Source organism: Parasteatoda tepidariorum, unplaced genomic scaffold (assembly GCF_043381705.1).
Source record: "Parasteatoda tepidariorum isolate YZ-2023 unplaced genomic scaffold, CAS_Ptep_4.0 HiC_scaffold_140, whole genome shotgun sequence".
Taxonomy (NCBI): domain Eukaryota; kingdom Metazoa; phylum Arthropoda; class Arachnida; order Araneae; family Theridiidae; genus Parasteatoda; species Parasteatoda tepidariorum.
In genome coordinates this window covers 4,664-16,826 of record NW_027261397.1, presented here as the reverse complement: position 1 = coordinate 16,826, position 12,163 = coordinate 4,664, and the positions used below count along the sequence as shown (strand labels likewise).

General features: G+C 38.0%; 1 protein-coding gene and 1 pseudogene across 1 annotated transcript; one reads left to right on the top strand and one right to left on the bottom strand.

The window, feature by feature from the left end:
* Positions 1 to 19: 19 nt before the first annotated feature.
* Positions 20 to 3,886, top strand: LOC122273357 (putative leucine-rich repeat-containing protein DDB_G0290503). Its single transcript, XM_071188505.1, has one exon. The coding sequence runs from the start codon at positions 20 to 22 to the stop codon at positions 3,884 to 3,886; it is 3,867 nt and encodes a 1,288-aa protein (XP_071044606.1).
* A 6,764-nt stretch (positions 3,887 to 10,650) lies between these two features.
* LOC122273356 (ribonucleoside-diphosphate reductase subunit M2 pseudogene) lies at positions 10,651 to 11,578 on the bottom strand (annotated as a pseudogene).
* Between the last annotated feature and the right edge of the window lie 585 nt (positions 11,579 to 12,163).

Here is a 12,163-nt window from a genome sequence, read left to right as displayed (position 1 = left end):
AGAGGGCGAGGTCAAGTCTATGAAAGCCCAACTGAAATGCTGTGAAAAGAAAAATGTAGACCTAGAGAATCAAATGAAAGAAGAGGTCGAGTCCATGAGAGCCAAACTGGAAGGTCGCGAAAAGGAAAATGCAAAGCTAGAGAATCAAATTGCCGGTGTTCGAGAGGAGAATCGAAAATTACGAGAAAATATGGAGCCTGAGCGTTTGACGGATATCCACAAGAGCGAATGGAAGACTGCTCTCAGGGACATGTTGGTCCATTTTAAAGAGGAATGGTCGAAAGAGTTTTCGACATCCAAAGAACACGAGGAAAAAATGGATCTATTGTTGTCGAAACTTGAAAAGGATAAAGATGAAAAATTTGACAATTTAATGTCAAGGTTGCCCACTTTCAACGTGCAACTCATTGGCGACGCGCTGTATCAAAAACTCGAAGGACTGATGAATCGTATCATTACACACGAAGAAATGACTGAAATGTTGGGCATGTTTAAAGTAGAGGCTCATTTCGAATCGCTCAAAACAAAATTGAAAACTTATGTCACAGCAGATGTAGCCTACACTGAATTGGAAACTGAAATTAGTCACAGCCAGCAAAATATTATGGGACTGGCGAGAGAGTTGTTGCGAAAAGTATCGGTGGGATTGGGTAATAATTTACCGGTCATCCATTTGTCTAATCGCATCGACGAGTTGCAACAGCATCTCACAGAAAGCAATACTCAACTGGCTCGCATCGATAAGGATTCCAAAATTACTCAGTATTTAAAAATGCATTTTGCAGAGATTGGATACGGAGAGAATTGGCAAGAGCAATTGATTGAGCTGATTGAACGATACAAAAAATTCCAAGCCGATATGGTGGAACAATATCAGCGGGTTAGAAACAGTGTGGCGCAACGGCTTCTAGTCGAAATACCCATGATAACGAGTGAGGAGACCGAACCTAGACTAGATTTAATGTTACTTTTTAGACCTTTGGAGGCTGAAAATGTGAATTTAGTAACGACCAATACTGCGTTGCAGCAAGACGTACAAGTGACGCTTTCGTCTATCCATGAACGCATGGGCACACTGAACCAAACCGACCATTTACAAAATTATATTCAATCACGTTTCATGGATCTACAGGCGCGTTTGGAGACCCTGCAACTGCAATGGGTTGAAAGACCCCAGATTGAGGAAGTGCCAGAGGCTCAGCCCAATTCTGATGTCATGTGTATTGAAAATGGATCGCAACAGGCCTTACCGAGTACCGCCCAATTGGCCATCGAACATGCACCAGAACAAAATGAAGACATACAAACATTGAAAGGTGTTTTGGAAGCTGTTTTACACGTGACACTCCCCGAGGATGTGGCCCGATGGGAGTCGCTCATCAGAGAAGAAGTTTCAAATTTGAACAATCGATACCAATCAGCGAATACCGAAATAAGTAAATATACCTCCCATTTAAACACATTGAAAGTTGTTTTGGAAAAAGTCTATGACGAGAAATTTTCTATGTATTTTGATGAATGGGGCGCTCAAATCCAAGACATAATGTCGAAAATGAAAAACACAATGTCGAAAATGGAAAAAGAATGCGAATCAGCAAATAAGGCATCAAACGTTTCACAAAATGTAGAAAAACACGCGAACGAATTGAAAAAAGCTATAAAAGAAAAAGACTCCAATGTAGAAACCTTGAAAGGTGTTTTGGAAAAGGTCTATGGTGTGACATTTTCTGACGATATGAGTCAATGGGGTGATCAAATCAAAAGCAAAATGTATGGAATGAAAGCTGAATTCGACTCTGTGAATAATACAACATTGAGTAAATACAACTCCATTTCAGAAACATTGAAAGGTGTTTTGGAAGATGTCTATGAGGATGAATTTTCTAGTGACTTGAGTCAATGGGAAATCCAAATCAGAAACAAAATGGGGAAGATGAAAAACGATTACGACTTGGTGAATGATAAATTTGCTAACTACGTCTCCGGTTTAAAGACATTGAAAGGCGTTATGAAAAAGATCTATGGTGAGACATTTCCTAACGATTTGAAGCTATGGGGTGATTATATCCAAAACACAATGTCAAAAATGAAAAACGCGCTGTCGAAAATGGAAAAAGAACGCGAATCAGCAACTATCGCATTAAATGAGCTTACCGCCTCCTTAAAAGATGAGAAAGAAATCAGTGAAAAGTCAAAACGGCGCCTCAATGTTTTACAAAATGAAGAAAAACGCGCGAATGCATTGGAAGAGTCTATAAAAGAAAAAGATGAGACGTACAAGGTTAAAATGGGTCAGCTCGAAAAAACCATACGCGAAAAGGACCAGGAATTGAAAAATCAACATGATGAATGTAGTCGTGTCATTGAAAATCTTAATGATAAAATTGGGTGGCGGGATGGTGAAATCAGTCGATTGAATGCCTCTGTCAGCAGTTTGGAAACAGAACGAAGCAAACTGTCGGAAGATTTGGAAGCGGAAAAAATGCAAGTGTGTGAAGATTCCCTCGTTGAATCCCTCTCTGAATTGAAAAAAGAAAATGAAATGAAACAAGATCAAATTACTGAAAATTTGAGGAATATTGAAACGCTAAAGTCGAGAATAGAAAATTTGACACCGGCCATCGCGACTTTAAATTCAGAAAAGGAAAAATTGGTACAAGATGTAGCCTCAAGGGAATCACGATACGCCGATCTCCTTCGGGAAGCGGAAACATTCAAGAACGAGACCAACGCCAATCTTCGAAATTTTACCGATAATGCTCGTAAGGAATTAAGTCAAAAATTTTCTAAAGAAAAAGCAGAGTTGAAAGAGCAAATAAAAGAGAAAATGAGTGAAATTAAAAAATGTGAGGCCAATCTCAAAAGTACAAATGACGAAAAACAAAACTGGGTCGCGGAAAACGGAAAGCTGCAGGAGCAACTAAAAGAGAAAACGAATAAAATTGAAAAATGTGAGGAGGAACTCAAACAATTAAATGGCGTAATTGAAAAATCGGCCCAAGAAAAGGAAACCGATAAAAAGAACTTTAACGCAAAAGTCGTTGAATGTGACAATTGTAAAACCAATCTCGAGAAGATAAGGGGTGACGTCAAGAATTTGACCCAAGAAAACGCTACTCTCAAACAAACGAAGGAGGAAAACACGAATGCGCAAAAATCGATGTCTGAGGAATTGCAGCGATTACGTGAGGTGGAGAAAACGCTGACTCAAAAAATAAACGAGAGAATGGTTCCTGAATCCATACAGAAATTGCGGCGGGATATCGATACTCTAAACGAAAAAAATTCAAACTTGCAAAGAGAAATAACCCACTTAAACAATTCAAAGTTGAAACCGGAGGTAGAGGTAAAGGGAAAACGCAAGCGCGTGGCAGCAGATGAGGAAATAGAAACAGATAAGGAAATAAAAAGTGAAAATTTGAGAAAGGAGCATGAGCGGTTGCAAAAGAAATATGACGCCATTGAAAATAGCAAAATAACCATGGCTCAAATGACCCAGTTGTTTGCATTATTTTATCGAAATGTGTTTTCAATGTATTTACATTTTAAATGGAATCTCATTCTCTCACTTCCAGAGAAACTAGTGCTCGAAATACGAGAAAAATTGAACCGTTTAAGGGAAGTAGATGTTAACACAAAGAAGCCAAGTGCAATTATGAAATTATTGCTTTCGTACGTCCGATACGATTTAAAAACTATAATTGATGATGAAACCGATATAATGCAATTGATTAGGCATGGTGATACCGTTTATCCAGATCTTGAAACTTTACTGCTCAAAAATTTGGAGAATACAAAGGATTATATTGACGAGGTGGCAAAGAATCTAGTTCAATTTGGCAAAATATCCAACAGTGACACCATGGACGTTCAACAGACAGAGTAAAAAAAAAAAAAAAAAAAAAAAANTTTTTTTTTTTTTTTTTTTTTTTTTTTTTTTTTTTTTTTTTTTTTTTTTGACGTCGTAGTTTAAAGCCAGGCGTTGAGTCTTGATGATCTCAGACTCGTCAGAATTTCTTGAAGCCCTCAACTCGCAACTTTAGAATTTCTTGGAACTCACAATTTTAGAAAGTTTAAAAATTTCCTGAAGCCCAAAGTCCTTAGACCATATTAGTTCAAACGCCCAAAAGTCAAGGCGTCCACCACCATTGTCTCGCCTTACAAAACCAATAACACAGATCAAAAACATCGCTAAACCATTCCAAAAACAACCACTTTTTGATGTAGCTCAGGAAAAAAGCAATAAATATTAGTATATTTATGATAAAAAATAGCCATAAATACCACTTTCTTGTTATTAGCATGCATAACGCAATAGCGCCTGTCGTATAAGCAGCTGTAGCCATCAACGTGCCAATGACTAAACGATCCATCCCAAAGGTTTTTCTTGAATCATATACAAACGCCACTCCTTAGGCGTCACATTTTTGTATAGTGTATGCCATGTAAGTTTTATATAGGCGTGGTAAAACCGATGATTCCAACAAACAAAAACCATAATCGCACACAACAGTATGACAATCATCTTTCTTCAACGTAAAACAAAGGCATGAATATCGGACGTGATCAAAATGAATCTATTGTAAGGCGACGTCGAAGAGCTAAAATGGCGAGAATGGAGGTCGACAACAATGATTCGGAATTAGACAAGGGTGAAACTAAAATTTTTGTCGAGATTCCAAGTGAAATCAATCCCGATGTATCCTCTGACAAACCGAAAAGTCGCCGTAGACCTTTCCCAGCGGTACCTTATGAATTTGAGGTAAGCAGGGATGATTATTCCGATTTCGCGATTCCCGCTTTAAAAAGGCGTCGTTCCATTGAAGAAGCTCCAAATCCTTCTGAAGAACCACCCTCTAATGACACTGGAAACCCTTCCGAGGGACAACCCATGGATGACACTGTAAATGCTTCTGAAGAACCGCCGACCAATGGCACTGGAAATCCTTCTGAAGAACCTCCCGCTCATTATCCGAGCAGAAGATCGTATTCAAAGTATTATCCGGCACCTCACAAATTCAAATTTTACGGCGGCAGATTGTCCCATTCATCCCAGGAAACCTTGCATGTTGCTGTTGAACAATTTCAACGCGGAGCGATTTCACTGCCTGTACGCGAATCGATCCATCGTTTGGAAATCTTACACGATAGATCAATCGTGTGATATACCTGAACATTTTGATGAAATGATGAAAATGAAAGAATGGTTGGGGAGTCAATACGTGTTGCCGTTTTCAGGTCATCTGCGAGAATCATCCGGTTACACGATCGGCATGTTTCGACAGGCCATTGATTTGTATCCACCCAGTAAATTGCAGCGTGTTTCCTTCAAAGAGTGTGCCTATGCAACCATTGTATTATTTTGTGCCACCTGCCATCGATTGGGGGGCGCGGTTCCAGATTTAAAACATTTTTTGTTTTTATACACGGAAAGGCATCCCGTTTTGTGTGATATGGGAAGTCATAACGTGGAGAATCGTATTCGGTTAAAAGGAAACACGCCTCACTTGAATGAGAAGAAATGGAGACGATTTATGGAAAAGAAAACCGTACGAGACGTTATTCGATATCTCAAATTGGAATTTATGAACATGTTTAATCAAAAGAAAAAGAAGGGTCAACGATGCATTTTGAATGAGACTGAAGAGGTATTTGACACGGAAACGCATATGCTATTGTGTCAAAGTAATCAAAAGAACCTAATTCAAGTATTGCGAGACTTTGCACATTTGATGCCAGACGTTCACTTGACAGAAAATATCATTTTGGAATGGGTCAAAAAACTTGGCTACAACACAACGTAAAAAAAAGGCCCTCAACTCGCAACTTTAGAATTTCTTGGAGCTCGCAACTTTGGAATTTCTTGGCTCAAGTTCAAACGTCAGCAGCATCGTAAAAAAAAAAAAATATTTTTTTTTTGACGTTGTATTTTAAAGTCAGNTCAGACGTTGAGTCTTGATGATCTCAGTCTTGTCAGAATTTCTTGAAGCCCTCCAACTCGAAACTTTAGAATTTCTAGAGCCTCGCAACTTTAGAATTTCTGGGGCCTCGCAACTTTAGAATTTCTCGGAGCTCACAACTTTAGAATTTCTCGGAGCTCACAACTTTAGAATTTCTTGGAGCTCACAACTTTAGATAATATTGGTGCAAGTTCAAACGTCAATAACTTCGTTAAAAAAAAAAAAAAAAAAANTTTTTTTTTTTTTTTTTTTTTTTTTTTTTTTTTTTTTTTTTTTTTTTTTTACATTGTAGTTTAAAGTCAGGTTTTAATCTTTGCTCGTCCATCTCAAAAATTTTCCGGAGCCATGTGTATAGTTAATAAAGCCAACTATGGCAGAAGATTACAAGACGCTTGTACTGCATTTACTCTCCAAAAGGCAATATCCCATACTGAAGGATATCGTTGTCATGGATATTCATTACAAATTGTTACCAGAAAATGCAAAATTTGACGTGGTTCATGCATATGACAAACGTACACATGATGCCACGTACATGCTCTCAGAACACACGGATCCCTTTCGCTTTTCCTATCTCGTCGGCAATGAAAACATGTTTTATGTACATGAAACGGATCATTTCGACACTATGTTCTTACCGCTCCACTGTCAACGCGTCAAATTGAATCGCTATTACGTGGACGTGATCCAAAATCAAACGAGTGACACCTTTGAAGAAGAACTATACCATTTTATAACACTTTTAAATTTTGACATTCCAACCCTCTCTCCTCTGTTGGGTTTGGACACCATCACTTGCACTAGAATGTTACCTCAATTTATCAAGCTTTGGGTTTTCAATTTTTTTTTTTTTTTTTTTTTTCGTCTTTATAACTTTCAGAGCACACGGCGAGTGGCTACTTTTAAATCCCAAAGCTCGATGAGCATTCAACGTAGAAATTCTGCTTCGAAGCATCTATATTTAAAAAAAGCGATGTCTTTTCCCCGTGGTCGAGGTGTTGTGTTCATTGATGAAGAGATTATTTTTGAGAATGAAGATTTTTCGGTGGAAGCGGAACGAGTGGAATCATATGATGCAGTGTATGAAGATTAGAAGATTTACCACCTCTAGATATGGAAGCTGGGCGAGCCGAATCACCTGATCCCTTGTATGAGGATTTACCTCCTCTAGATATGGAAGCGGAGCCACCTGATCCAACGCATGAAGATTTACCTGTTTTAAACGCTGAAGCGGTACAGTCTGATTCATCGCATGACGAGTTATCCGTGGAAGCAGAGTCTGTCGAATCACCTGATCCAACGCACGAGAATTTATCTGTTTTAAACGCTGAAGCGGTAGAGTCTGATCCAGCCCACGACGAGTTACCACGCATCATCTCTCCCGATGTAGAAAATTTACAATCCGAACCAGTTTCATGAGGCGTTTTACGTTTATTAGTTTCAGCGTACGACGTGAAAATTTCCTTTGGGCCATTGGGTTCGAAAAGATAATAAAATGTCAAATTATAATTTTCCAAGTCCTTGATGGGACGCCCAAATATGACATTGAGCATGGGAATCCACTCGGCCACCACCATATGAATTTGATGAAATTCTGTAGCAGAGTACTTATCCGCAATGTCCTGACATATGGTCCAAGCATCTTGCCACGTGCCGACGTGATTCGATGAGGTGCGACGACAACTTTGGGAATCGTGGTGATCAATCGATCGTTGCATCTTGATTTTTTTAAAAAAAAGACAACTATGTGGGCCGCCTGGCTCCTTTTTTTAATCATCTGGATGTGTTTCTGGTGGATACCAGAGGATTTTAAAACAAAATCAAAAATTCAAGTACGTGAACCCATTTTCCAGNGTAGACGATTGTAGTTTCTTGTGCGTGGAAAAATCTACTCGATGCTTGGGGGGTGTGTGTGTGACAGATGCTCGAGCACCCATTGAATGCAATGAAGAGAAAGGAGGTCGATTGATGTTGACAAATGACGACGTGGCGCGATGGATTTGCCTTTGTACCGATGAAACGTTTTGGTCGGGACCTGCATGCGATACACTGAATCCCGATGTATGTGAACAAGGAGCGTTTTTATACAATGGACGAGACAGTTTTCTGTGTCTCTGCCCCGACCCATACAAAAAGTTTAACGTCAACGGAAAACCGCATTGTTTGGAAAAGTGTATGAGTAATTTCTTTACTGAGCCAGAGGCAGTAGAGATGGGACCTCACATGGCTTAGTATAAAATGCGTCGCCGTGGTTTTTAGGTAAACTCTGGCGTGGGTATGTGGGATTTTTTTTCGAGGAGAGCGTGAGTGTAGTCTATGAAATAAAACAGTTGTTTGGGCTCAACCATGTCTGGAAGCTCTCGACTCGCAACTTTAGAATGTCTTGAAACTCGCAACTTTAGAATGTGTTGAAGGTTGCAGCCTTGGACATGATTGACTCGAGTTCAAACGTCCACAGAATAGTTCAAAAAAAAANTTTTTTTTTTTTTTTTTTTTTTTTTTTTTTTTTTTTTTTTTTTTAATTGTATCTATTGTATGGTTGTAGGTAGAAGCAAATTTAAATTTTCGTTGCAGATCCAATTCGAGAGCTTTGCGACAAAATGCTTCAAAAAGCATTCACACAAAATAAAATAATCTTGTCTACAATCATACAACAGATTTTTAAGATAATTGGGTGGGTTCACAAAGAAAACGCTCACGTAATCATCATCGTTAGTCTCAATGCTCAAAAATCCCTCCCTCCCCACACATTGCTTCAGATTTACTTTTAAAATATCGGTCGTCTTGCAATTGAAAAGCACGCTCTTTTCATTTATTTCTTTGAAGTTGATTAGAGAACCCATGGCATAACAATTTTGACATGGTCCGTTTTCAACAAATAACATTTTGAATACATTATCCAAAGTTTCGCTCGTGGCAATTTTAACTACCAACGTTGCGAAACTTCCCACAATTTCAGCCAAATCGGCTTGTGCCAAGTCCACAATCCAATCATCTTCTTTTTTTTCCCCATGTTTCAACAAGAAGCTTTCAAACGCTTCATTGAGAGGAAGATTCTCGCAAACCATGTGAAATCTTCCATGTTTTGTGTCACAATGTATGTTTCCATCCGTCCCGATCTTGATGCTGTAATTCAAGTAGGGTAGCCCCCAATATGCACCTAGCAATGTGATTTTCATGTTTTTTAAAAACACCTTTATTATGTAGCGTCTTTTCATGGGTCGAGTCAAATGGCCATGTTTGGACAAACGGTTTAAAATGACGGCGCTTATATATTTTCTTTGCGCAGGTATTTTTTCGTCTCTCGTCCGTATGGCATTTCCATATTCGAAAACCGTCAACTGGAAACTGGGTGCAGTAGAAAACGGCGAAAATATATAAGCGATTCTCAGAAACGAAAAAATACTTGAACGGGCAAACGTTTGATTATCATAGGAAAATTTGGAAATTTGGAAAATGAGGAAAGGCAAAACATTTCCATTTTCGAGTCTGTAAAAGTCACGTTTAGCAGTTAAAAACAAAATAACTGATACAAAAAACTGTATGATTTATACAAAATTAATGCGAAAATTGCATTTAAAAGCTATTAAAAAAGGATTTTGAGTTTAAAAGTTTGATTATAATGAAAATCACATTTAAAAGCTATTAAAATGGGATTTTGAGTTTAAAAGTTTGATTATAAATTTTAACTTTTAAACGATTCATGGTACCAAAAGGATTGGTACCTTGAATCGTTTTAAAGTTGCAGCTAGAAGGGGGGGTACTTTTAAACTCAAAATTCGGAATCGGCATGTTTTTACAGTCTCAATTACATAATTTTTCTGCCATTTTTCAATAATATATACCTAAAACAACAATTTTCAAGTAAATAAAATTGTAAAACGTTAAAAAAGAATTAAAAAAAACTGTCAAATATTAAAAATGAATTCTTTAAAAAATAAATAATTCAGTCTTTTGAATAATAGGGTTAATATTCCACAGTATTAAATAATGCTAAAGTTTTAATGACAACATAACTATTTAAAAAAAAAAAAAAAATTTTTTTTTTTCAATTACTGTTGTATGGGTCATAAAACAATGATGTCCACTGTTCAATCTTTTCATGATTTTCTCCGACACAATCCCACAGAATCTCAGAGTGTGAAAAGGATCTAGTCCGTATGAAATTGTCAATTCTTCGCAGCAATATCTTACCAAATGGGTTTAAAGTAATATTGGCCCGTTTTAAAACCAATTTGACCACTGGTTCTTTTTCATCAATATGAATTCGTTCGCGTTCTTTATTTAATAAACGAAAAGTAAGGTTACAATATGAACCAGAAGGAATTATTTGATATACTTTCACCCCCGGAATTAACGAATATAACCAACCTCTGGCATCTCGTGGTATTTTGATCTCGATATCAGTAGACACTATTTCCTTGCTCTTTTCCCCAAGGGTGTAATTACCATTAGGAAAAATCTGTACGACATTTTCAAAAACTTTTGGCTCCGTCCCAAAGAATGGTTCTTTCACTTTGTATAGTATTATGCGTCGATCTTTTTCCATCATAATAAGATTAGGTGGAAATGTTGAAACATCCAATACCGTTGTATGCAGCAAGGTTATATTTTTCAAGTCGTGGGAGCTCCAAAAAATTCTGATGAGCTGAGATGCACAAGACTCGGCACTTGGTTTTAGCTTACAACGTTTAAAAAAAAAAATATTGGATAACGTGTTGCTCTTAAAAATCCTCTTCCAAAGAAAACTCGTGACTCTTTGAGAGCACTCCACACTTTTGATACTCTCCCACCCGCTTTTCAAAAAAATTGGTCTTTCCCTCCAAACTGATATTTTCCATAAAATCAAATGGATTTTCCTTTTTGTAAAACTTGTCACATCCCAAGTCCACCATCAAACGATCTGCTACAAACTCAATGTATTGATTCATCAATGTGCAATTCATCCCAATGAGGCTGACTGGTAGAGCTTCTGTTAAAAATTTTTGCTCGATGGACACTGCATCTGTTATGATTTGCAAAATTTCTTCTTGTGTAGGTTTCTCTTGCAAATACTTGTTGAACAAGAGGCACGCAAAATCACAGTGCCATCCCTCGTCTCGACTGATGAGCTCGTTGCTAAAGGATAAACCAGGTAAAAGACCACGCTTTTTTTATCCAAAAGATGGCTGCAAAAGACCCGGAGAAAAAAATTCCCTCCACGGCCGCAAATGCTACCAGACGATGGGCAAAGGAGGGATGCTGTATCCAGTTTAATGCCCAATCGGCTTTTGCTTTCACGCAGGGCATTTTTTCAATGGCGTGAAATAATGTATTTTTTTCTTTGGGATCCCGAACGAGTGTCTCAATCAATTCGCTGTACATTTCTGAATGAATATTTTCCATGGCAATTTGAAATCCGTAAAAACATCTGGCTTCCGTGATTTGTACTTCTGTCGCAAAGCTCTCCACCAAATTTTCCACGACGATACTATCGCTTGCCGCAAAAAACGCCAACACATGTGAGAGGAAATGACGCTCATCAGGTTTTAAATTATCCCAATCTGCTAAATCTTTGGATAAATCCACCTCTCCTACTGTCCAAAAAGAGGCTTCAGCTTTTTTGTACATGTCCCAAATGTCTGTTTCTTGGCTCAAGTTCAAACGTCAGCAGCCTCGTAAAAAAAAAAAATATTTTTTTTTTTTTGACGTTGTATTTTAAAGTCAGGTTTTCCGGAGCAATGTGTTTGCACAGTTAATAAAGCCAACCATGGCAGAAGATTACAAGACGCTTGTACTGCATTTACTCTCCAAAAGGCAATGTCCCATACTGAAGGATATCGTTGTCATGGATATCCATTACAAATTGCTGCCAGAAAATGCAGATTTTGACGTAGTACATGCATATGATAAACGATCGCATGACGCCATGTACACGTTGTCACAACATGCGGATCCATTTCGCTTTTCCTATCTCGTCGGTAACGAAAACATGTTTTATGTGCATGAGACGGATCATTTCGACACCACGTCCTTACCGCTACACTGTCAACGAGTCAAATTGAATCGCTATTATGTGGACGTGATCCAAAATCAAAGGAGTGAAACCTTTGAAGAAGAGCTATACCATTTTATAACACTTTTAAATTTTGACATTCCAACCCTCTCTCCTTTGTTGGGTTTGGACACTATCACTTGCACTCGGATGTTACCCAAATTTATCA